Source organism: Acanthochromis polyacanthus, chromosome 1 (genome assembly GCF_021347895.1).
Source record: "Acanthochromis polyacanthus isolate Apoly-LR-REF ecotype Palm Island chromosome 1, KAUST_Apoly_ChrSc, whole genome shotgun sequence".
NCBI classification, from domain to species: domain Eukaryota; kingdom Metazoa; phylum Chordata; class Actinopteri; family Pomacentridae; genus Acanthochromis; species Acanthochromis polyacanthus.
This window is the reverse complement of record NC_067113.1, coordinates 34,284,157-34,311,039: the sequence shown is the minus strand read 5'-3', so window position 1 is coordinate 34,311,039 and position 26,883 is coordinate 34,284,157. Positions and strand designations below refer to the sequence as shown.

General features: G+C 38.9%; 1 protein-coding gene across 1 annotated transcript in view; it reads left to right on the top strand.

Moving 5' to 3' along the window:
* The window catches only part of syne2b (spectrin repeat containing, nuclear envelope 2b), a 196,732-nt gene that overhangs the window by 107,511 nt on the left and 62,338 nt on the right, over positions 1 to 26,883 (top strand). The window contains exons 77-99 of the mRNA XM_051946040.1: positions 3,123 to 3,818; positions 6,636 to 6,758; positions 7,176 to 7,327; positions 8,217 to 8,337; positions 8,421 to 8,555; positions 10,055 to 10,198; positions 11,852 to 12,046; positions 12,176 to 12,304; positions 12,687 to 12,806; positions 13,635 to 13,835; positions 13,962 to 14,067; positions 16,488 to 16,618; positions 18,217 to 18,410; positions 18,638 to 18,776; positions 19,001 to 19,207; positions 20,242 to 20,382; positions 20,710 to 20,886; positions 21,693 to 21,848; positions 21,953 to 22,093; positions 23,083 to 23,253; positions 23,374 to 23,507; positions 23,799 to 24,003; positions 26,623 to 26,799. Of these exons, the coding sequence (XP_051802000.1) occupies positions 3,123 to 3,818; positions 6,636 to 6,758; positions 7,176 to 7,327; positions 8,217 to 8,337; positions 8,421 to 8,555; positions 10,055 to 10,198; positions 11,852 to 12,046; positions 12,176 to 12,304; positions 12,687 to 12,806; positions 13,635 to 13,835; positions 13,962 to 14,067; positions 16,488 to 16,618; positions 18,217 to 18,410; positions 18,638 to 18,776; positions 19,001 to 19,207; positions 20,242 to 20,382; positions 20,710 to 20,886; positions 21,693 to 21,848; positions 21,953 to 22,093; positions 23,083 to 23,253; positions 23,374 to 23,507; positions 23,799 to 24,003; positions 26,623 to 26,799 (4,095 nt within the window). The remainder of the gene's footprint in view (positions 1 to 3,122; positions 3,819 to 6,635; positions 6,759 to 7,175; positions 7,328 to 8,216; positions 8,338 to 8,420; positions 8,556 to 10,054; positions 10,199 to 11,851; positions 12,047 to 12,175; positions 12,305 to 12,686; positions 12,807 to 13,634; positions 13,836 to 13,961; positions 14,068 to 16,487; positions 16,619 to 18,216; positions 18,411 to 18,637; positions 18,777 to 19,000; positions 19,208 to 20,241; positions 20,383 to 20,709; positions 20,887 to 21,692; positions 21,849 to 21,952; positions 22,094 to 23,082; positions 23,254 to 23,373; positions 23,508 to 23,798; positions 24,004 to 26,622; positions 26,800 to 26,883) is intronic.

The following is a 26,883-nucleotide window of genomic DNA, read 5'->3' as shown; positions in this document are numbered from 1 at the left end:
GAGGCTCCACCTGGTGGAACAACCAGGAACTACAGCTAAACTCAAAAACTTCATCAAAACGACTCAAAATGTGTCTTAGAATCTTCAAAATGTGTCCAGAATTGTCCAAAGTAAGAAAAACTTGTCCAAAACATCTTGATACTTCTCTAAAATTACCTAAAAATTGTCCAACATTATCAAAAACTCACCAAAATGCATTGAAACTTGCTAGATGAACCTCCACAATATTCTGCAACAACAAGATAATATAGGTGTATTTCTTCTATCTTAAAATTTACGTTGTACTATCAAGTTCAGGGTTAAAATATCTTTTAAAACATGTCATATGTGACATAAACAGCTGTTATTAGGAGCTTTATTCTGCTGTTTATCTTCATTTTCATCCTCAGTGATCAGAGTTCATTAACTGTCACCTGCTTTGCGTTTATTACCGCTACAGTTTCCTGGTGGGTCTCAGTAAACATTAAACCAAACAGTCTGATAGAGTCAGACTGCAGGGCTTAATGACACATCAGGTATTCATTAATTATGCTTGTTTAGTTTCACTACAGCCATAAAAATACGATAGAAACTCACAAGTTCAGAGTTCACAGTTGGACCAACAGTAAATTGTCTGCAGCAAAGATCAGGACGTCTGTTTAAACGTTTTACAGCCGAGTTTGGAATTAAAATTACACAATTACAGATATTTTTTAACTCTCTTTTTACAGTAGTTTATTGAACAAATTTGTGTTATTTTGCAGCTTTTGCCTGTTCTGTTAAACTCCAGATAATATCTTAGTAAATAATATCCATTAAAAATGTAGATTTTTATAAATGGTCATTTGTTCTTTATCAATCTTGGACTGTAAAGTTATTCTGTTTTCTTGTATTTAAATCAGCATGTCAATCTTTATAGACTTTTTAAATTATTTAAAAGAAAAAAATGCTTAATGTTTTTAAAATTGTTTATAAACTGTTATTTTACAGATTTTCCCTGTTTTTTAGATTGTAGATAATATCTAGTAAAATTAAATTTAAAAAAGTATTAATTTAAATGTTAGCTTCAAGAAAACAAGACAAACTTGTTAATAAAATCGACATCACTGTTTAAATCCGCTGAAAAATGTAATTTTAATTTACAGATATTTCCTGAAAAAAAGCAAATGTATATTAAGGACTGAAAAATGGTTAAAACATTATAAAAAAATAACGTTAAATTACAAATAATATCTCTGAAAATGACAGAAAAAATATTAATTGTAAAAAAATAAATTAAAAAAAATGTTAAATAAAAAATAAAAAGCCGACCAGAACTGTAAATAGCATCCACACTTTAAAAAAATATTTTTACTGATTAAATAATTTGTTTTACAATGTGACTGTAAAGTTATTGTTTCTAAATTAGCTAGAAATGTTTTTCATTTATTGACATTTGCTGATATTTTTATTCATTTTTTTTGCATTTTTTTTCCTTTGTTTTTTTTACACTGTAGTTCCTCAGAATTCTGTTTTAAATCTCCAGTCTTTAGTGTTTCCATTTCCACTTAAACTGGGCCACTCTGAACAACATTTGTCTTTCATTTATGTCTGTATGTTCAACAGCTTTTATTCTCTTCAGTCGAGTCCCGGCAGGCTTCACTTTAGTTTTTATTCAAACTTCTCTGTTTTTTTTCCTCTTTGAGCCGACGGTGAAACCTGAACCTCCGTTAACGTTTCAGAGCTTAAACTGCTCTCAGTCAGACGTCAACGTTTCTATGAAGCTCTGTGGGAAAACAAACAGATCAGATCTGGTCTCCTATTCAAATATTCAGTGGTGATCCTCGTTTAACGTGCAGCTTCCTTCACAGCTGACCTGCTTTAAAAGCTGCTTCTGGTACAACAGAGGCAGGAAATGAGGTCAGAGATATATGATAAAAGCAGCTGCACTGGAAGCAACAGCTGAATAAAATGTTAACATTTAAAGCCTGAAACTCTGAATCATGATTGGCTGCTGGCTGTTTAAGAGGTGGAGCGTGATCATAATACAAAGAATGTTTTGAACAAAACAGAAAAACTAACGAACAAGAACTTTTTTTTTATATAAAAACTATTATTAGAATATGATGTGAGCCTCTGAGCTGCAACTAAATCACACAATTATTAATGATAACAGGAAGGGATGAACTGTTTCAGTCACAGTTTGCCTTAAACATGTAAGTTCTGGTTGGAGGTCATTAATCACCACAAAAGTCTTTGTCATGGTGCCCCTTTTACCAGCTAAACTCCCACAATGCTCTGAACTGCCAAGAAAACTTGATATATTTTTGGTACTGACACCCAGAATTGTTGGAGTGCAGTCAGAGTGACGCCTCCTCTGGTCTCTACAGGATTAAACAGCAAGAAAAGCAAACTGAACCAAAACATCTTGAAACTCTCCAAATAGTTGCTCCCATTTTGCATGAAATGACTCAAAACTTGCCCAAAATTACCCAAACAATTGTCCAAATTTGTTTGAAACTTGTCCGAAATGTCTTGAGACTTCCCCAGAATGACTCAAAATTTGACTAAAATTCTTATAACTTGTTCATAGTTTGTCAGAATTCTCCAAAGAGAGAAAGTTTGTCCAAAACATCTTGAAACTAAAATTTATTTTAAAAAAAAAAGACTCAAAACTTGCCAAGGTTACTTCGGAATTTTCCAAAACATTTTGAAACATGCTAAGTCCTTTGTGCTTGCCAACGTGAACTTCCTGTAGTCTGAGTGACGCCTCCTCTGGTCTCTGCGGTATTAAACAGTCAGAGGCTCCACCTGGTGGAACAACCAGGTACTGCAGATCATCGACAACACACTTTACCCAGAAGGCAAACTAACAGACAGATAAAAAGGTTAAAATGAGAACATTTTATCAAAAATAATTTTATTCTACCTGTGTCGTTGCTGAAAGTAACCCAGATACTGTAAAAATAAATGTAAAGTTAGATCAGGTGCAAATATTGAAAGGAGCTGAAGTGTCAGTTTAAATAGAATGTTCTTGAATAGAAGCTAAATGCTAATTAAATTTCTCACTAATTAAGTAAAACAGTGAAGTGAAAACAAAACAAAAGAGCGTTTTAGTTTGGATCCTGTAAACAGATGAAGTAAACTGAAGTGTTTGTCTGCAGGAGATGTTCCTGGAGATCGAGCAGAAGATTTCCAGTTTGCCAGCCTTCAACCAGCAGCAGCATGAACTGGGAGCTGTGGGATCCCAGCGGGATGAACTGGGAGCTGTGGGATCCCAGCGGGACGAACTGGGAGCTGTGGGATCCCAACAGGATGAACTGGGAGCTGTGGGATCCCAACAGGATGAACTGGGAGCTGTGGGATCCCAGCAGGATGAACTGGGAGCTGTGGGATCCCAGCGGGATGAACTGGGAGCTGTGGGATCCCAGCGGGACGAACTGGGAGCTGTGGGATCCCAACAGGATGAACTGGGAGCTGTGGGATCCCAACAGGATGAACTGGGAGCTGTGGGATCCCAGCAGGATGAACTGGGAGCTGTGGGATCCCAGCAGGATGAACTGGGAGCTGTGGGATCCCAGCAGGATGAACTGGGAGCTGTGGGATCCCAACAGGATGAACTGGGAGCTGTGGGATCCCAACAGGATGAACTGGGAGCTGTGGGATCCCAGCAGGATGAACTGGGAGCTGTGGGATCCCAACAGGATGAACTGGGAGCTGTGGGATCCCAACAGGAAGCTGCTGAACTTCTAGCCTGCAGACTGGAAGTTCTGAAGAAGAACCTGGTTTGTTTCCAGAAGCTGCTGCAGGAGAAACATCAGGAGGACGAGAAGACGAACCAGAGAGAACCTCAGCAGCTGGTAGACATGATATATATAAATGTTTATATACTGTATAATAATATATTATAAATACACTGATGAGTCATAGAGAACCTCAGCAGCAGGTAGACATGATATATATCCTGGGTATTAATGTAATAATGTATAAATAAAGACACTCTGATCAGCCACGGAGAACCTCAGCCTTGTAGACATCGTATAGACTAGGGCTGGACCCAAAAATCCGAATATTCATTCACTACGGCGGTATCCGGATATTCATTTTGGTATCCGAATATTCGGACCCCCCCGGTCTGACGTTACCGGGCGGAAAGACTATTCGGTGTTACTGTCTTCCCTCCGCCTTTGCCCACATCGGCTCATCCCGTCCTGTGATCTCATAAACATACACACATATGTCTATAACATGTACACACATGTCGATGTGATCACCCCCTCCTCCCCCCAGATGAAAATATTCGGAGCTCGTGTCTTCCCTTCGGCTCATCCCGTCGTGTTCGTCTCATCTCTGCTCCTCCATTATTGTTTCTTACCACCACCTGAATGGCCGGGTTGCTGCTGACTCTGACGTCACGCTTTGAATGAATATTCGGATATTCGTCTTTAATAGGGCCCGAATATTCGGAGGCCAGAAACCACTATTCGGGCCTGCACTAGTATAGACTCCATATAGATTCTTTATAGACGATTGTACACACGTGGACAAAATTGTTGGTACCCCTCAGTTAAAGAAGGAAAAACCCACAATTCTCACTGAAATCACTTGAAACTCACTAAAGTAACAATAAATAAAAATTTATTGAAAATTAAATAATCAAAAACAGCCATTACTTTTGAATTGTTGATTAACATAATTATTTAAAAAAACAAACTAATGAAACAGGCCTGGACAAAAATGATGGTACCTCTATAAAAGATTGAAAACTATTTGACCAGAGTGACATGATTAACTCAGGTGTGTCATTTAATTGACATCACAGGTGTTTCCAAACTCATAATCAGTCAGTCTGCCTATTTAAAGGGAGACAAGTAGTCACCCTGCTGTTTGGTGAAAAGGTGTGTACCACACTGAACATGGACAACAGAAAGCGAAGGAGAGAATTGTCCCAGGACATCTGAAAAAAAATTATAGACAAACATCTTAAAGGTAAAGGCTATAAGACCATCTCTAAACAGCTTGAAGTTCCTGTGACAACAGTGGCTCATATTATTCAGAAGTTCAAGACCCACGGGACAGTAGCCAACCTCCCTGGACGTGGCCGCAAGAGGAAAATTGATGACAAATTGAAGAGACGGATCGTTGGAATTGTATCCAAAGAGCCCAGAGCAACCTCCAAAGAAATTAAAGGTGAACTCCAAGGCCAAGGTACATCAGTGTCAGATCGCACCATTCGTCGTTGTTTGAGCCAAAGCGGACTTCATGGGAGACGACCAAGGAGGACACCACTGCTGAAAAAAACTCATAAAAAAGCCAGACTGGAATTTGCAAAAATGCATGTTGACAAGCCACAAAGCTTCTGGGAGAATGTCCTTTGGACAGATGAGACCAAACTGGAGCTTTTTGGTAAGGCACATCAACTCTATGTTCATAGACTCAAAAACCAAGCATACGAAGAAAAGAACACTGTCCCTACGGTGAAACATGGAGGAGGCTCAGTAATGTTTTGGGGCTGCTTTGCTGCATCTGGCACAGCGTGTCTTGAAAGTGTGCAAGGTACGATGAAATCTGAAGACTATCAAGGCATTCTGGAGAGAAATGTGCTGCCTAGTGTCAGAAAGCTTGGTCTCAGTCGCAGGTCATGGGTCTTCCAACAGGACAACCATCCAAAACACACAGCCAAAAACACCCAAGAATGGCTGAGAGAAAAGCGTTGGACTATTCTAAAGTGGCCTTCTATGAGCCCAGATCTGAATCCCATTGAACATATGTGGAAGGAGCTGAAACATGCCATTTGGAGAAGACACCCATCAAACCTGAGACAACTGGAGCTGTTTGCTCATGAGGAGTGGGCCAAAATACCTGTTGACAGCTGCAGAACGCTCATTGACAAATACAGAAATCGTTTAATTGCAGTGATTGCCTCAAAAGGTTGTGCAACAAAATATTAAGTTATGGGTACCATCATTTTTGTCCAGCCCTATTTCATTAGTTTGTTTTTTAAATAATTATGTTAATCAACAATTCAAAAGTGATGGCTGATTTTGATTATTTAATTTTCAATAAATTTTTATTTATTGTTACTTTTGTGAGTTTCAAGTAATTTCAGTGAGAATTGTGGGTTTTTCCTTCTTTAACTGAGGGGTACCAACAATTTTGTCCACGTGTGTATTTGCCTTATAGACGCCACATTAATGAGCACAACTTTCATGAAAGTCTTTTAAGCAAATTAAATTTTTTGGATGCCGTTTAAAGCTAAACTGCACTGAAAGGAAGTGAAATGAAAGTAAAAATGCTGAAATAAAAAGGAGCTGAAAACTGAGGAAGTGAATTAGTTGAAATCAAATTATTTGAAAAAGAACTGAAACAGAAACACTATAAAAAATTAGCTGAAATTGGAGGTAAAATTCCACAATTCCTCCAATTTTTTGCATTTTTTTTGGACGTTTGTGAAACTGTGTTAAAGTAGAGCTAAATATCAGGTTATATAATGATCATTATGTCTTTGGGATCTCATTGATTTGTGTTGGTAAATTTACAATAAATTCTTCGTTTCAGACTGTGGTTAGCTGAATCTGTTTCTGCTAGAACTCAGTTTAAATGTCCTCTTTAATTTAAATGATCACTATGACGTTCATGATCTTCATCCTTGTGTTTGTTCCTCTGTTCTTCCTCAGCGGTCTGTCGTTCCGTCAGAGCGCCACCATGAGTCCAGACTGAAGCGCAGCAGCAGCGTTCAGGAGATTTTCTCTTCCCCCAGAAACAAACTGCTCAGACAGAGCAGCCTGCAGCAGCAGAAGGTGGAAGACAAAGATTACAGCCACATCGTTTTAAGTTATTTTAAGATCTCAGGCAGAGAAAAACTCACTAATAAAGTCATAAATCAGCTTTACATTTTCTGCTTCTGGGATGAAATAAGAACATTATGATGCAGGAGGATTTTCTTCATAAAAATCTGTAGTTTTTTTCACATTTATTTTCCATTTTCTTCAGGTTTTTACAGAACATTTAGAGAAATGCATCAACTAGAAAACACAACAATCAGTTTTTATCTCATTCAGCTCATTTGTTTTATCACTTAAATACTCTGATTGATGTTTTTATCGTGTCTTTTAGTATTTTATTGCAAAGCTTGTTGAGTCTCAACAACATTAATCTGTAAATATTCTTCATTCCTGCTGTTTTTTTGTGTATTTTTTTGTGTATTTTCTATCCAGGAGTTGGAGCAGCAGCTGTCAGAGCAGAAAGGTTTGACTCAGGCCATCGCCAGGCAGGGAAGCAGAGCGAGACTCTGCAGCCAAGAACCAGGACCAGGACCAGGATCAGGACCAGGATCAGGATCAGGATCAGGACCAGAAGAAACACACAGGTGGTTTTATTATATTTATTCAAATTAATACTGTGTTTCTAATCTTTTTTCCCAACAGGATCTTTTTTCTTTCTAGACTCGTAAACCTCCTGTGAGCTCTCAGTGTTTTTAATAAAATAATAATAAAACATCACAACATGAAGGAGAGTTTATTATTTGGAGCAGCTTTTACTGACAGACACAGGCGTTTAATGATTTATTTTCTAGTTTTGTTCAGTTTATTTTAATCAGTTGTTTGTTTGTTTGTTTCCGTAAAAAAAGATAAAAAACTCACTGCTGTTGACATTTTTAAAAACAAAATGAACGTAAAATTCCCATCAAAAGAAAGAAAGAAAGAAGGCAACAAAACAAAGAAGAGTTTTAGTTTTTAAAAAATAATCTTTTATTCACCAAAAATCCAATCATCATTTATAATAAATGCAGCAAAAGAAATAAAACTAGAACTCTAAACTAACTAAATTACAGCTTTGTTTTAGTTTCCTATTGAGCAGAATTGAAATTTTAAGAAAGAAAATATAAATAAGCAATGAAAAAGAAACAAAGCAAGAACAAGTGAAAAAGAAGAACAAATTAACAAACAAAGGAAGAAAAGAATAAAATAGAAAGGGACATGAAGATGGACTGGAGCCAACAAAGAGAAAAGAAAAGTCATCTTTCATTCAGATAATAATGATTCTACAGTTATAATAATACAGTTTAAATTATCAGCAATGAAACAAACAAAGCAACAAAGAAAGAAAAAACAAGAATAGAATAAGAATTTATATAAAAGACAGACTGGAGGCAACACTAATCTTTTCTTTAGTCACACATCCGTCTTTGATCAGTTTTTCTACTTTGAATGAACCTGAGGTCTTCAGTATGACGAGTTCCTCCTTCCTGTCTCCAGCTGCCGTCCCGCTGGTCCTGGTTCTGGTCCTGACCCTGCTGTGGACCAGGACCAGGCTCTGAGGAGGTGGTCGGTCCTCCAGAGCCGGCTGCAGGCTGCCTGTCAGGTGATTATCATCTCTGTGAGGCGTGTGATTATCACCTCCTCCTGGTGCCGGGCGTCCTGCAGCGTCTGATTAGAGGACATGTTTGTGTGATTGTGAAGGTGACAGACTCATCTGGGAGCAGAAGCAGCGCAGCAGCAGGACGCATGATTATCACCAAGAACCTGAAAGAGCTGCAGGGCTTCATCAGCCGCCTGAGAGAGCTGAGGCACACATCAGCCCAGACCCTGAATCAGGTGAGGACGAGACACTAAAATACTCACTAATACCTCTAAATCCGCTCCATCATCAGCCTGTTATTAGATGACACGCTACCTTTATGTGGAGAAATATGAGATGTTCATGAGCAAAAAGTTTCCCCTTTGTCACTTTTAATATCGAAGCATCGTCAATGGAATTTGTGGTTTTTTGACAACAGTTTATAACATTTCACTAGTTTCTCACTTGCAACTCCTTCAGAGGAGTCATAGCAGTCTTGGTGGCCTCCTTGTGTAGTCTCCTTCTTGCTCGGTCACTCAGTTTTTGAAGACGTCCAGCTCTAGTCAGATCCTCTGAAGGAGTCAGAAGAAAGAAGCTCATGAAGGAGGCCACTAAGACTCCTATGACTCCCTCTGAAGGAATTCCACAAAAGAAACTCGTGAGGGAGGCCACCAAAACACGTATGACTCCTTCAGAGCGTGAATACTTATGAAATCACTAGTACTAGGTTTTTCTATCCTTAATTATTTGACATTACTTTGACATGAAAGAGTCTTTTTTGTGTATTCTTGTCAGAGAGTCATAGGTGTCTTGGTGGCCTCCCTCACTGGTCTCTATCTTGCTCGGTCTCTCACTTTTTGAGGACGTTCTGCTCTAGTCAGATCCTCTAAAGGAGTCACAAGAAAGAGACTGGAGAGGGAGGCCACCAAGACTGCTATGACTCCTCTGAAGGAGTTGCAAGCTTCATCAGCTGAGATGTTAGAGACTGTTGTCTGTTCTTCACCAGTCAAAGCTTTATGGAGACAAAGAGAAAGACTCTGTTGGAAAAAGCTCAAATTAAATCTGGACTAGAGTTCACCAGAAGACATGTGGAGACTCTGAAGACACCTGAAGAAGGTTCTTTGGTCTGAGGAGACCAGGATGGAGCTTTATGGCCATTAAACTAGAAGTTATGTTAGACATCATTACAAACGCACAATCCCCACTGCGAAGCACGGTGGAGGCAGCATCATGTTGTTTAATTAAACTGACCATGATTCAAAGTTGAGAAGCAATAAAAGGGGAAAGGAGACTGAGATTGGTTCGGGGGCAAAACATCCTGAATTGGTCCATTCTTCGTGGTTTAATTTGTTTTTATGACACACTTTAAGGAACTTTAGGATCTTTGCTGAAAGTAGAAACTCCGCCTCACGTGTTTCTGTGATCGTCCAAAAAGTTGAGGGAATAAAATCATCAAACATCAAAGCGACACGTCTGATTCTGCTCTTTGTGGATCAGATTTCAAAGCTCAGATGTTTTTTTTTCATCCTTCGTCGCTCCGCTGGACACACAACTCGACATCACACTTTATCTGAAAGGAAAGAAACAACAAACATGAAGAGGAGCGATGCTGGAGGATGAAGAGGTGTCATCCCTCCTCCTCTTCCTCTTCATTCCCATCATCTCCTGATGAATAAACTCTGATAAAAAAAACATTTCTAACTGAATTCCTGCAGCTCGTTTCTCACTTTTCTGTCTGATCTCTGTTATTCTGCAGGATTCCTGTCAGACGCTGGACGAGGGTTTGTTTGATTTGCTGCACGGCGTCTCCCTGTCGCTGTCCTCCATCCTCAACCAGCTGCAAACATCTGCAGACAAAACAGATGAAGAAGAAACTCGGCTGGAGCTGCTGCAGCTGCAGGTTGGACCAAGAAACTTACAGGGTCCAGAATCTGGTTTTTACGTCTTTTTTGTGCATTTAGAAGATCCGAAACTTTAAATATCCACAACAAAGAGAGGGTTAATTTATTTGGTTTGAAACTAAACCATAATTCAACCAAGTTTAAAACTAATTCCTTGTCAGTGAAACCAGATCAGAATTTGGTTATTTCTGACATTTGAATATTTTAGAGACAATTATCACCCTTTGAACCTTCTGCCCACAAATTTTCAATTTCACGTGTAATATCCTGTCACTACTGCAGCATAATCACCAAAATTACTTCTTAAATTTCTATTCTGGTCCCATTTTAGCTCGCTCATTTTGATTTTAATTTAGTAATTCTGGCTAAACGATAAGAAAAAGACCAGAAAGGTGGGAAAAAAATAGTTAAATATGGTGAAAGATTCGCAAAATATATTAACACAACACCGATGGATGCAAATTAAATGAGAATACTAAAAAACAAAAAGGCCACATCATACTAAAGAATACGAACAAGTAGAACAAAGAAAATTGGGAGTAGAAACCATATAAGCAAGTGTAAAAATAAAATAATGATCATATTTTTAAAAGAGAATACAAAAGATGATTCATCAAGTAAAAGCAAATGTATAAAAATGGGTTTTAGAAATTAATTTAAAAGACAATGCTGATCCTATAGCTTCATGTCCTTGATTCAAGCCTCAACGTATCTAATCTCAGCTTAGCTTATCATAACTTAGTTTATGTAGTTTATCTTAGCTGAGTATAGCTTAACTTATGATACCTTGATCTTAACTTAGCTTCTCTTAGCATATCTAGCTTACCTTATCTTAGCATATCTAGCTTAGCTTATCTTAACTTAGCTCATCTTAGCATACCTAGCTTAGCTTAACTAAGCTTCTCTTACCTTAGCATATCATAGCTTTTTCTTTTCTTAGCTTCACTTAGCGTATCTAGCTTAGCTTAACCTAACATAGGTTTACTTAATCTTATCTAAATTTAGCTCATCTTAGCATACCTAGCTTAGCTTAACTAAGCTTCTCTTACCTTAGCATATCATAGCTTTTCTTATCTTAGCTTCACTTAGCGTATCTATCTTAGCTTAGCCTAGCATAGGTTTACTTAATCTTAATCTAAATTTAGCTTATCTTAGCATATCTAGCTTATCTTAGCTTATCTTAATAACTTATGCTAGCATATCTAACTTATCATACCTTATCTTAGCTTATTTTGGTTTACCTAGCTTGTCTTAGCATAGCTTAACTTATCATTAATTATCTTAATTTAGCTTATCTTAGCATATCTGTGTTATTTTAGCTAATCCTAACTTGATTTATTCTATCTAGCTTAGCTTAGCTTCTCTTAGCTAGTGTATTATGGCTTATCCTAGTTAAGCTAAGCTTTTCTTTGATTATCTAGCTTATCTTAGTATATGTAGCTTAACTTAGCATATTTAGCTTAGCTTCTATTTTCTCTATGGTTATCTTAGCTTATCTTAATCTCACATATTTTAGCTAATTAAACTGAGCTCGTCTTAGCTTAGCATATCTGATCTTAAATCTGAACCAATTCGTTTCAAGTAAAATCTCTCCAGAGACACATGAAGAACCCAAACTTTCCTCTAACCAGAACTTCCTGTGTTTCTTCCAGAGTCTGTCGACTGAACTGAGCTCTCTGGGTTCTGAGCTGATCTCTCAGGGCTCGAAGGTCGGCCTGGTTCTGGGTTCAGATCCGGTCCAGAAGTGTTTGGATGGTCTGAGTAGAATCCTTCATCTGGTCCTGGATCAGCTGAGCAACAAGGAGAAGCAGCTCAGGAACATTCTGGACCAAACTGCACAAAAACAGGTTGGATTTCACCTCCAAAGCTGATTTATGAGTAAATATTTCTGCTCCTGTGGTTTGTTTTGATATCCGCATGCTGTTTCCTGTCTGTAACTGACCTCCTCATGGTGTAAAAGTTTGTGTTTACTGTAGATCACAGTGTGTTTTGTCCACAGAAACAGCTTAAACGAGTTGCATGCCGCCTTCACCTCTAACCAGTCGACTGTTCACCAAATCACTAACGACTTCAGAGGAGATCTGGGTCTAAACGAGCAGCTGCAGGTACCGTTTCCATGGAGATAGCCAACACTTACACTCCAGAACTGGTAAAAATGGGTAAACACTAAAGATTAATAACTGGAATGAGGAACATTTGTTGGTGTTTTATGTGCATTTCACATCTTATGCTTTAATGTAAGTATTTAATTGGCTGTTTCTATACATTCTGAGATGTGACATTGGTTAATAATGACAAAAGTCTTCTTAAAGTTGTAAAAGCCTTCTTACTCTGTTGGATAAAACATACTAACTGTACAGTTTGACGATTTTTTACCAGATCTAAGCTACTAAACAACACGACAAGTATCCAGAAACACACAAAAAAGTGAATTAAACAATGTAATACTGTATAATTATCTATATTTACGTGTTTTTATTGTTCCAGGTTGGTGTCCAGATGCAGGAATCTCTGCAGCAGCAGGTCCAACAGGTCAACTCTCTGCTGGAAGAAGCCGACAAACAAAACCTGCCGACGTCCGTCATCCAGCAGGCGACACAGCTGCAGGTAGGTTTACTGGATGAAGTGTTTTCCTAACATTTTTCTTTACTGTCACTCATTTTTCACTGCAATCTAAAGTCCTGAACCTCTATGGAAACAGAACAACCATGAAGAAGGAGAAAACTGAATTCATTGCATTTATTTCATTGATCCAGTAGGTTTGCTTTTCCTCCAACTATAAGACTGTCAAAAAAATACTAGAAACTTGCACAGATTTACACAAAAGTGGTCCAAAGTTACAAAAAAGTCAAAATTGACTGAAAAACTGTTCAGAATGTGTTCGAAATTACTCCAAAGCTTGTTAAAATTTATAATATTTGCGTTATTATGGACAATTGGACTCATTCTAGACAGTTATGAGTCTCTATCATCATGTTTCACCATGCTGACTGTATCTTCCAACAACTTCTGAGCCATGCTGAATTTATTTTATTGATCCAGTAGCGTTGTATTTTACTCTAAAAATGTCCAAAATTATTTGAGACTTTTCTCAAAAGAACTGCATTCAGTTATTTAAATAAAAAGAGTAATTTCTTCTCTTTTTACAATTCCTGGCTCCTATTTTGTTATTTTGGTGATTGTTAAATGACAAAAAATCACTACAATTCAAATGTTGGCCTGGGTCTGAATAATTTCTAGTTTAAATTTGTTTTGTTTGAAGAATTGAAATCTGGTAACAACAGTCATGTAAAAAAAGTCATGTATTTCAGTGAAAGAAGAAACAATGGAAGGTGTTGATGGAAATCCAACCTTATAGGTCAAATATTAAAGCTTGTCAAACACAATAATAAAATGATGGTAAATACTGAATATTAGTTTAATTCCTGTGTGCAGGGTGAGCTGGACTCGGCACTTGGTTCCGTTGGTTCTCGCTGTGAGGATCTAAAGAGCAGAATGGATCTACAGCAGCTTTATGAAGGTCTGGTCCTCAACCTGGAGGAGCTGGTCCTTCTGGGCTCCAGACGCCTCCAACAGCAGCCCGATATGGAGCTCCAAAGCAGGGATCATCTCCAGCAGCAGCTCAGCAGACATACGGTCAGTGTAGGAATCTAAAAACATCATATTTTACCTTTAAAACTAGACTTTATCATGTTATTTACAATATTTTCCCTTTTTTAGAAGTTCTTTCAGTTCCTCGGCCATCATTTTCACACCCTGCAGCTCCTGACCAGCAGAGGTCCAGATGTCGCCCCCCAGAGGTGGCAGGAAGTAGTGAAGAACCTGGAGGACGAGGTGGTCCAACTACAGCAACAAGGACTGGATAAAGGTGTTAGGATGCAAGAAACGCTCCAGGTAGGACATTAAAAACTGATTATTGGTAAAGTAAAAATGTAAAAAAAAAAGGCAATAAAGTGAATTAAAAAAAATTAATTCAAGTTTTATTTAAGGAGATCATCTGAGAAGGCTTAGATGAGATGTTTAAATCCAAATCCTGAGTCCTGTGGTGTTCCACAAGGCACCATCTTGGGCCCAGTTTCATCTTTGCTTCAGTTTAGTCAGATTATAATTAAATTTGTAGCTGCTTCCAACCGCTTCTATGCTGACGATATCCTCCTGTGAGTTAGTGCCTTTAAAAAGAAACTTCAAGCTTCATTTTATTAAACTTTCTTTCATCTCAGCTGTAAAAAATAATGATTAAGTCAGATTATACACAAAACATTTATAGCCGTTTCCAGACGCTTCTATGCTGCTGATATCCTCCTGTGAGTTGATGCCTTTAAAAAGACTTTTTTTGTTTAAACTTTCCTTCATCTGACCTGTAAAAATAATGATTTAGTCATCTAATAATGTACTTATTTCAGTTTGGCCATCAGCTAATATTTTAGTTTCTAAGTCATACAGTTTCCCACCATAATGGTTGTGATCTTTCTACACAATCTCTGCTACATGATTATAAAAATACATTTGTACTGCCAACACTTTATGGTGAGATACATGTAAAAACGCAACAATTTCCTAATACAAATGGTCTTTTGCCTTGATATCCAGGCTAATGTTTAAAAAATTGAGGTATTATTAATTCAATTCAATTCAATTTTATTTATATAGCGTCAGTTACAGTCAACTCGTCTCAAGACGCTTTACAGAACCCAAATGCCTGACCCCCAGAGCAAGCCCAAAGGAGACAGTGGCAAGGAAAAACACCCTTTTAACAGGGAAGAAACCTCGAGCAGAACCCGGCTCTATATAGGGGGGACCCATCTGCCTGCTGGCCGGGCGGGTTGAGGACAGAAGAGGGCAAGGGGGAGGGATGGGAGAAGAGGGAGGGGTGGGAAAGCAAGGAAAACACAACACACATTTGGATACATGCATGACAGGATATGTGGCACAGACAAAGTATAAGCTAACATTGAAAACTGACTCATAGTTTACTCTGATGATGTACGGCTCTGACATTAAACATACTCCATATATAGCTAGCAGTAAAATTCAAACAGTATGTAAGTTAGCATAACAGTATAGTGAAGGCGATACAGAGTTGACTGGTGGAAAAAGGGGAGTTGGAAGCAGAGGGCTGGAGGAAGGTCAGCAGCAGCATCCCACAGTGGACATGGTGGAGACTGGACCAGCTGGTGGAACATCAACCGCAGATCTGAAGCATCCAGCTCTGGGACCAGGGACACTCGGAGAAATAGCACAGGGGGAAACAGAGTGAATGTACTGCAATAACGGTATACATATTAAATGTAAAGGTAGATAGAGAAGGGCTCAGTGCGTCAAGAGAAGTCCCCCAGCAGCCTAGGCCTATAGCAGCATGACTAGAGGCAGAACGAAGGGACGTCCAAGAAGGAGTCAGCTGTGCAATGAAGACACAAGCCGAACCCCTGTGGGTCACCCAGTCAGCCCCAACTATAAGATTTGTCAAAAAGGAACGTTTTAAGCCTGGTCTTAAAAATAGAGAGGGTATCTGCCTCCCGAACCCAAACTGGGAGCAGGTTCCACAGGAGAGGTGCCTGATAACTGAAGGCTCTGCCTCCCATTCTACTTTTAGAAATTCTAGGAACAACAAGTAAGCCTGCAGCTTGAGAGCGAAGAGTTCTACTAGGATAATAAGGTACTATCAGATCTTTAAGATATGATGGAGATTGGTTATTAAGAGCTTTATATGTCAGAAGAAGGATTTTAAATTCTATTCTGGATTTAACAGGAAGCCAGTGAAGAGAAGCAAGTATAGGGGAAATATGATCTCTTTTGCTAACTCCTGTCAGTACTCTCACTGCAGCGTTTTGGATCAACTGTAGATGTTTGAGAGAACTATTTGGACAACCCGATAATAAGGAATTGCAATAGTCAAGCCTGGAAGTAACAAAAGCATGAACTAATTTTTCTGCATCACTCTGAGACAGAATGTTCCTGATTTTACAATATTACGCAGGTGAAAAAAGGAAGTCCTTTATTATATAAAGTGATGGATGATCTGCATAGTTTAGACCATTCTGAAGAAAACAACACACAGAATGTTCAGCTAAACCTTAGAATGATCAAGATGAGAGCTGTAAAGTTGGTGAAATTACCCTAAAAATGGGGATTTTCTAAAATTCTTCTGTAGCTTTATGAGATAGCTTTTAAATCTACAGGCATGAAGTTTAATTATTCAACAAATTGAGGTCATTTGAAGCATTGGAAATGACAAAAACCTTCTACAATGATCTGTATTGACCATGATATCTTCTTCTTCTGCCTCAGCTTTGGTCTCAGTGGAGGAGGACAGTTCCTGGTCGGATTCTCTGCTGAAAGACGTCGAGATTTCATTTCCCAAGATGCACCAGTGGTCCGACTCTGAGCAGCAGGTATCGGAGAAGCTCTCGGTCTACAGGGTAAGTTTTTATTTATAAAATAGAAGATGCTCTTTCTGACCAGCTCATTTAGAGGATAAAGCAGATTCTGCGGCGCTCCGCTCGGCTCATTTGGACTCTCTCCACTCCGGTTCTTCCACTCAAAAGCTAATTGGCTCAATTAGCTGTAGCCGAACAGGTTGTTTTTCTGCAGAGGAACACGGTGTTCTTCTGCTTTCATGAGCTGAGAGGAGACCTGCAGATTAATCTCATTTTAGGTTCATGTTTCCTCATGTTCTGCTCTATTAAAATGGAAGATATTGTCACTCAACTAGTGGTTTCCAAAGTGTATTTGGTCAAACTCTAAGTGAAAATTAATACGCTATCGCCAGACACTGTTTAAAACGCACTATACTGCTGCTTTTACCGCTGTTCTGTGTAGATATGGTAAAAATATTCTAATAAAATCTGGTGTTATAGAAGCATAGATTTGATCCAGTGTTACTGAAGTTAATCCAGAACCAGAATCCACTGTTTCTCTTGTGACTTTTAGAGAACTCCCCCACAACATTATCTGGCATTACCTGCAATTTCTACAAGTTAGAAAATGGTAATGTGAATCTAATGTTTTGATGTCAACATTTAGAAGATGTTGTCAGGAACGCAGATCAGAACGTTCTCAAATCAGAAGTCAAAGAAGGTTTTCCAGATGTGTTTTGTATGAAAAAAGTTCCTTTAATGTGATATATCAACAGAAATGGAACGTTCTACCTGCAATGTTTTATGGATGTTTTGGGGTTGTTGTTGAGGGAACATATAGAACAGTCTTCTATAAAACATTTTTATAATAATTACAAAGGAAGACATTATCAGACCAACACTTCTAAAGTAGTTCTCCAGATTTTATCAAGGCCTCAGACCTGGGCATCGTGGCCACATCCGGACTGGCCCGTATGAGGTCATTGGAAAATATTAAACGTCAATGCAAATACAGGGTGACACAAAAACACGGGAACTTTTTAGCAATCCAATAAAACCAAGAGTGATGGAAGAAAAATATTTTATTCGTAGTAATTGAAACCTTAAAACATAGCATTTAAGAAACAATGATGGAATTTTCATTTTTTAAAAAAGACTTCCTGTAGATGGCGTCCTCCTGTACGAACGCATTCCTGAAATCTGCTGTTGAGATTCCTCATTGACTGATGCAACATCTCAGCTGGGATACTGTGAATTTCATCCTCCACCAAGAACTCTGGATGAGTTAAAAACAGAGAATTCAGGATGAAATTCACAGTATCCCAGCTGAGATGTTGCAGCGGTCAAGGAGGAATCTCAACAGCAGAATTCAGGAATGCATTCGTGCAGGAGGACGCCATCTACAGGAAGACGTTTCACCAGGTGAACGGACTCCTCTTGTAGGTTTTTCAAGAAACTTTCTGTCACCTGGTGAAACGTCTTGAAGAACCTACCAGAGAAGTCCAGTTGATTTCTGCTGAAGCTCCTACGGTTGCCATGACCTGAAAGACCGAGAATCTACAAAGACTTATTAGTTGTGTGATCTATTTGAACTTGACCTCATGCAAGAACTACTTTCCGCGGTATATCCTTCATGTTCGTCCTTCATGTTCGTCCAACAGGAGCTTCATCACATCCTGGATTCCAACAAGTCTCGGTTCGATCGGCTGCTGGAAGCCGGCTGGCGGCTGCAGAGTTCAGGATGTCGAGGAGTCGGAGAAACGACCTGTAGACTGGAGGCTCGATGGAGAACTTTACATAAGAGGCTGGAACACGAACAAACCAGCTGTGACAGAAAAAGGAAGATGAAGAACAGGTGAGAGGCAGGAAAAACTGCATTTCAAAATCAGAGCTCGTTGTAAGTTTGGATGGTAAAGTCTCCTTATGCTTTGTGCTGGACAGAATGAAAACTTTCTGAAATGCATTTTTGAACGTTATCCTTACGTACATGTGTCTTTTTCCATTTTCTTAAAATAAAACTGTTTTACTTTGGCAGATGCTTTAACCAGTTTTTAAAATATCCACTTGTCATCCAATGGTCAGGTTTCTTTGTGACTCCGCGGTGCTTTCTGATTGGATGTCCAAAGCCAGAGAACTGATTGATAAATGGAGTCAGGTGACTGTTTCGTCCAGTCAGGAGACGGATGTTGAACAACGGCAAGACAACTTCCTGCAGTCTGTGGTGAGTTAAAACAAAATAAGAAAAAACATTTAAGCCTTCATATATTTTACAATCTAAGTCTTCTGTGAATGCAAATCAGTTATTTATAAAATGAGTCTCTATTCGGTAAAATATAAAGAAAAAAGAAACCACCAGGTGTTTTGGTTTTAGGCCAATTTTAACCTAATTGTGTCGATCAGTGACCCTGACCAGCAATGAGAACAGACCATGACTTCATATTTCAGGCTCTGACCAAAGAACTGGAGGTTAAATCTGACCTGAAGGTGGCGCTGGTCGGTTCTGCTGCCCAGCTGGTTCAGCTGATGGAGACTGATGGAGATCTGGAGGACAAAGAGATTCAGACGTCCGTCGATTCTCAGCTCAGACTGATAGAACAGAAGTGGAACGTTCTGCTGACTGAGGTTCCTGCCGTCCAACAAGATCTACAGAAGGTGAGGAGGTTGAACTGATGGACTGAGATTTACATAAAGTAAATATGAACCACAAGAGTCACTTCTCAAAACTGAATATTTCACTGAGAACGTTCTTTATCATAAAACAAAGGATGGAACTTTGTTGGAATAGCAATCCCCAAGTCATTCCTAGAACACTACAGGAACGTTTTGTAAAGAACGTTCTGTCATCTGAGGACTTGATAACACTGAGGTATGAACACACTAAGTATATAAATATGGTGTAATTGTTGTAGATAACCAATTAAAGATGGATAAATGCACATTTATTACCAGTACAAACAGGACGGACGGTGTTTGAGCTGCTCAAATGGGGAAAATTGTCAAATCTGAGCCAGTTCACAAACAAATATTCCAGGTTTCTTCATCTCCGTGACCTAAAATAACTTAAACAATTCAAAGATTAGCCACAACTTTAAAAGCAGGCTTGTTCTGGTGCAGTTTAAGGCGTTGTGTGAGCTCTTGTTCGGGTTCCTCGAGTCATTTCGAAGCAATTTTATTGTTGCAGTGACAAGATTTCCTAGCAAATTATCAATGTTATCTACTTTGTCTGTGCATGTTTCTAAATATCAGATTTGTCCTTAAATCCAGCCGTCGTGTTCAGTTTTAGCATCTAAAATCATGTCTTCCTGCCACCAATTAGCGTTAAACTTCCCACTGTGCAGCACAGAGCAGCTTGAGGACTCTTCTCTTCTCGCCTTCATCCATCGATTCTCTTATTCCTTCATCTATTCCTGCCTTTCTAGCATTCATCCTCTCAGCTCCTCCTCCATCTTCTTCATTCCCTCTCATCTTCCTCTTCCTGCACCTCTTGTTTTTTCTCTTTTGTGTCATCACTTCAGTTTTAGTCTGGTTTTTAGGTTTCTCGTCTTGTCTTTTTCCACATTTCCGGGTAGAATTTACCAAAAAAACTCACCTCAGATCAATAAATTTCTCACTAGCAGCATTTGCAGGCTCATTAAACTCTGAATTGAGTAAATCTGTAATTTTTGCTGTTATTTCCTCCTCCTTAGCGGTGGATGCAGACATTGAGCCAGCAGGTGGCGCTGACGGAGCTCCAGGTTCATGTCGGAGCTGCTGAGGAACATCTGAGTAGAACTAAGCAGAACCTTTGCAGCAGCACCAACCTGATGCAGCTGCTGAGATACTGCAAGGTACAGATGGGCGATTGCCCCATTTTAGGTCAAAATTGCACCTGTTACAGCTCAAAGGTGCTCAGTAATCAATTAAAATTGCCCCATTATAGTTCAAAGTTGCCTAATGTTGTATCAAAGTTGATCAGTTGTAGCTCAAATTTGCCCAGTTTTATGTCAAAGTTGCCTCATTATAGGTTTTGTGTTTGTTCCTGAACACACATTTTCAGAAACTGTTGCATTTATTACCAGAAACAAACAGAAACTCATGATATTAACTTCAGTTCTGCAATAGAGAACAATCAATTTGTCTGTTGACTCGTTTATCTGTATATTTATTTCCCTCAGGACTGTCAGACGGAGCTATCGGCTCATCAGACCACTCTGGACTTTGTGAATCAGCCGCTGCAGACCTGCAGTTCCGATGACGGCCAGAGGAGGCGCTACGAACACAACCGGTATTCAGAGGAGCAGGGTCGGCTCAACCACCGGTGGCTCAGTCTGCAGAAAAACCTCAACTATCAGGTGAAGATAAAGCGTCAAAATCCAGTTTTAATGGTAGAAATAGTTGGAAAAAACTCAGCGTTTGCTTACGAGTTTTTCTTCTGGACCTTTCAGACACGAGACAGTCTTTATCAGGTCAAATTTCAGTAAACAAAGCAGAAAATTCTGCATTCATTCTTTGCAACTGTGAAACTCTGAGACTATTTGGTTGAACTGCGGGAAGTGTTTCCACAAAATCAAAGCTACTGGATGAATAAATAAAGTCAGCACGGCTCAGAAACAGTGAACAGAGCAGCAAGTTGTTGGAGATACATTCAGCATGGAGAGACATCTTTCTACAGATGATGAGCAGAGTAGAGAGAACAAAGTCTGTAACGACTTTAAACATGGAAATAATTAAATATCTATCGTATGTAGAGCGTACAATTGTTTTCCAGTGTTTGTAACAACTATGCGACTAAAAATTGGACCTGAAAAGCTACTAAATGACCCAACGATTATTTTGAACAAATGTAGATTTTGTTTTGACGAAACAAGTCATTTTGGAGAGACTTTGAATCACTTTGACCAGATTTCAAGTAAATTTTGACAATTTTGGGCAGAATTTGGGCAGAATTTGAGTAATGTTGGACCCATTTTGAGTAAATATGGACAAACTTTTGTGATTTTATACAAATTTTTAATAGATTTTCGAGCCCTTTTGAGAACTGAATGCATTTTGGAAAAGTTTGAAATTATTTTGGACGATTTAGACAGAAATAAAATAAAATAAATGCAGCATGTCTGAGACAGTGGTTAATTGTAAAGTTGATATTTGTGGCGTCCAGGTCCAGGAGCTGCTGCAGGAGCTGAGGAGCAGAGCGGAGCAGGACACCAGACTGCAGCACATCAACAGCTGGATCACAGAGCAGAACATCTGGATGGACTCGGACCAGAGAACCAGCAGCTGGACGGAGCTGCAGAGGAGCATCAGCAGCTGTCAGGTGAGGAACAACATCTGGAACAACATCTGTATCAGATAGTTTTGATTCCTTCCTGAGTCTGTAAGTGGTCAAGAAAGTAATTTTAAATCTTGTTTGTGTGTCAGGAGCTGGAGGAGAAGATCAGGCCGAAGTCTGAAGCTCTTGAGAAGTTAAAAGATAAAGTTTATGGAAGAAACGGAGAAAACGGTGATTTTATCTGTCAGACAGAAGAATCCATTCAGGCCTGTTCAGCTCTCACACTGAAGGTAAGAAACACAAGTTTAATGTCTGCCAGCACTGTTCTGGTCCATTAATGGGACTTTTCCAGTCTTTTTACAGCTCTTAATCGTCTGTTAGTTCATGTAAATATCCAGATATTTAACAGGTCATCTCATATTTTTATTCAAACTGCTTACACTGTGAGAAAGGAATGTTTTTAACTGTAATTTTATTGAAAAATGTACTCTAACTTTGCACACATTTCTCTGTTTTGTTAAATTACAGATCAGAAGTATTTATTTTCAAGTTAATGTCCACATCATGACAAATACTGATTAGTTCTTTTACAGCATTTGGCTGAATATTTTAAAGATATTTACCACTATATGAAAGAAAAATTCTGTATAATAACAATTAAAAAATGGTAAATGATTTTCTGTTTTCTGACTTTTCACAGATTTCCCCTGTTTTGTTAAATTACATATTAATCTACATGGCAACTGCAAAAGAAAAAATAAATTAATTTAAAAACTGTAAATAATGTAAACATAAAAAACGTATATTGCAAAGAATAAGCATGTGTTTTTAGAATAATAATTAATTTTTTTACAGTGTTTGACTAAAAACTACAGTTTTTTGAATCGGTTAAAATTTTGTACAGTTAATTTACAGATATTATTTAAAAAAGACATATACACATAAAGCATTGAAACATGGTCAAAATTTGTGTTATTTTACAAATTTCACCTGTTTTGTTAAATTGCAGATAATACCGAGTAACAATATTTTATTTTTAAATGAAAATAGCTAAAAAAAATTTCATATAAAAAAATGTTCTATTTGTTTAGTTTGGTATTATTGTGACCTGCAGCTACATGTGGTTTGTAAAATATTACCACAAATATTAAAAATGATATTTTTTGTTTATGAGCTGAGAGTCTCTGTGTTGCAGATTTCTCTTTAATTGCACTGAAGTTCTACTTAACAACTAAAGTCCCTGCTACAGATCATGATGTAATTCTTCCACCTTCTTCAGAATAACTCAGTTAAACAGAAGCTGACTGAGACTCAGAAGCTTTGGGACGACGTGGAGAAGAAGCAGAATCACCTGATGCTGAAAACAGCGAGAACATCTCAGACTCTGGATTATTACAGCAGCTGTTCACTTTCTCTGCAGGCTCATAGATGTCAGCATGAAAAACTGCAGGTATTTCACTCATACCTGCTTTATCTGGAGTCTTATTATTGGATGTTATAGTGGAGAGCAGTACTAATGTTGGCTTCTTGTTTGGATTTTGAACTTTTGCTGACTGTCTGTTGGTTGCAGCTTCTTCATGAGGAGACCAGAGCTTCAGAGGGTGAATGGGAAGAGCTGAGTCAAACTGTCGTCTCACTGAAGGAAACCATCAGTCCTGCTGCTGCCGTTATCATCACTGAGAGGCTGGACAGACAGAAGGACAGGTAAGACACACCTGGATATCTAGAAAAAAGTATTCACCCCTTTCACCAGTCAAAGCTTTATTGGAGACGTGGCAGCATCATGACTTGAAGCACGGTGGTGGCAGCATCATGGCATGAAGCATGGTGGTGGCAGCATCATGACTTGAAGCACGGTGGTGGCAGCATCATGACTTGAAGCACGGTGGTGGCAGCATCATGATGTGAAAAACGAACTTCCAAGATGCTGAATACTTTCTATATTCGCTGTATATCCTCATATAAACTCTAAAACGCTGGTTTTCTGTTTTTCAGTTGGGCTGAAGTGTTGGGAGTTCTGAATCAGCGGCTACAGAAGAGTCAACAGATCCTGCAGGTTTGGGAGGTTTACTGTCGACTGGCCGGATGTTTCTCTGAACGACTACAGAAGTTGGAAAACGCAACTAAATCTGAGCTGAGCGACTCTCCTGGACCAGACAACACCGTGGAGCAGGTTACCATGAAGATACACAATGTTCAGGTGAGGAAACAAACAGAAATCTCAACAATAACGCAAAGACAAGCAGTCAGAGCATCAGATAGTTCATGTTCTGTAATCTGGTTAACATCGTGATGTGAAGCACAGTGGTGGCAGCATCATGATGAAGCATGGTGGTGGCAGCATCATGATGAAGCATGGTGGAGGCAGCATCATGATGTGAAGCACGGTGGAGGCAGCATCATGATGTGAAGCATGGTGGAGGCAGCATCATGATGAAGCATGGTGGTGGCAGCATCATGATGAAGCATGGTGGAGGCAGCATCATGATGAAGCATGGTGGAGGCAGCATCATGATGAAGCATGGTGGAGGCAGCATCATGATGTGAAGCACAGTGGTGGCAGCATCATGATGAAGCATGGTGGTGGCAGCATCATGATGTGAAGCACAGTGGTGGCAGCATCATGATGAAGCATGGTGGTGGCAGCATCATGATGAAGCATGGTGGTGGCAGCATCATGATGAAGCATGGTGGTGGCAGCATCATGATGAAGCATGGTGGTGGCAGCATCATGATGAAGCATGGTGGAGGCAGCATCATGATGAAGCATGGTGGTGGCAGCATCATGATGAAGCATGGTGGAGGCAGCATCATGACTTGAAGCACGGTGGTGGCAGCATCATGACTTGAAGCACAGTGGTGGCAGCATCATGATGAAGCATGGTGGTGGCAGCATCATGATGAAGCATGGTGGTGGCAGCATCATGATGAAGCATGGTGGTGGCAGCATCATGATGAAGCATGGTGGAGGCAGCATCATGATGAAGCATGGTGGTGGCAGCATCATGATGAAGCATGGTGGAGGCAGCATCATGACTTGAAGCACGGTGGTGGCAGCATCATGACTTGAAGCACAGTGGTGGCAGCATCATGGCATGAAGCACGGTGGTGGCAGCATCATTACTTGAAGCATGGTGGAGGCAGCATCATGATGAAGCATGGTGGTGGCAGCATCATGGCATGAAGCACGGTGGTGGCAGCATCATTACTTGAAGCATGGTGGAGGCAGCATCATGATGTGAAGCATGGAGGTGGCATCTTCATTTATTCTTTTCTCTTGTTTTGTGTTTTTTGAAGAAGTAACTTTTTTAAATGTGGCACTTTTTCAATAATAAACATATATTTTTACATTTTATTTTGAAAATCCCAGACTTTAATATCTGTTTGGTTTGCTAAAGAAAAATCAGCCACCTTATTAGTAATCGTTATAATGGTTTTTCAAAATAAAGTCCTCAGATTTCTTCATCTTCTCCTCAGAGAGGCAGAACAGCTGCACATGTTCTGAATATTTAAGTGACATTAATGAAATCTACACGTATTCAAGCTGGATTTTTAAGTTTTACAGGATCAAATAGTAATTTTGCTGAAACTTGTGCAGATTTCTGTCGTAAAACGCACCAAAATCGATCTTTCTCAACCTTTTTTTGAAGCATTTATTCATGTAGAATTTTTATTTTTATATAAAAGAGTCTATGTTGAAGGTGGGAAAACAGGATTTTAAATTCAGTGACGGTGAAAATCCTCATTTACCTCCAGGGACTCGTCTATTCTTCTCTCACCACTGAAGGAAACCGTTTTAAAAAAACTAAATCTGTTGTATTTTTGAAGACTTTTACAGCTGTCAGACACATTCATGTCTCATTTTTTTTTAGTGTTTTGGTGTTTTCTCACCCTAAAATCTGAGTCCTGATAGACGTCCTGCAGCTCAGATATAAAACACACAGATCAGATTCAGCTTTTGTTATGCTTTTCTAACTTTTCCACTCTTGAAAAACACAAAATAATGCTAATAACACCTCAAATAAAATCCAAACTAATGAAGAGACGCCCTCATATTGTCAGATTACAAATTAAAAGTCCTGTTTTGGTGTTTATGCTGCAGTTTCTGTTGTTTTTATCACCTAAATACTTAAATTTTAATGTAAATTTGACAGAATTTCTCACTCAAAGTCCTCTTACTAGGTTTTTTTGAGCTCTCTACCACATTTCATGGACTTCCTCAGTGAACAGATTTAGCTAAGAGCATTAAAAGACAGTTAAAGCTTTTAAATCGACCTTGAGTTCTGTTTTATCGATCAATTTATTGCATTATACTACAACAATTAATCAATTCATTGCCAGCTATTAAATTACTCCCCATTTGGAAATTAATAAATCAATAAATTTCTCTCATTTTAGCTTCTCAAATGTGAATATTTAGTTGTTTCTTCCCTCCTTTATGATATTAAACTGAATGTATTTGGACAAAACAAGACTTTTTAAGCAATTTTCTGACATTTTAGAGACCAAACAATGAATCAACAATGAAAATAATGAATGCTTTTTATTTTTGGCAGCATCATGACTAATATTGTTTATTTTTGTTTACTTTTTAATGACCTTATTTGCACATTAATCTAATTTTCTATTGTAAACAGATGATGAATGTTGGTTAGCAGATTTCTGGATTTAAATTCAGTTCCTACATTCATATTTTTGCTTTTATTATTTTGAATTTTCCTCTTTATTTCTTCTACTTCTGCTGACGAAGCCTGAATAAATCATTAAATTGAGGCAGAGACTGTCCTCCTCTTTAACGTTCTGCTGCTTTCTGCTGCAGAACCTCCTGGACAGAACCTCCTCCCTGCAGTCGGACCTGGAGGAGCTGCTGGACGCCTCCAAGAGCCTGATTGGCCACCTGGAGCCCTCAGCTCTGGTCCAATCAGAGAGCCGCTTGTTGTCACGTGGCGTCCTGCAGCTCAGCGAGAGGCTGACAGGGAAGCTGGGTCAGCTGCAGGTACGACTTTATGAATGAACCAGGGGGTTGTGGGTTTGAACTGGACTTTTAAAGTGAAATAATTGAATATTTGAGACTCTTAAA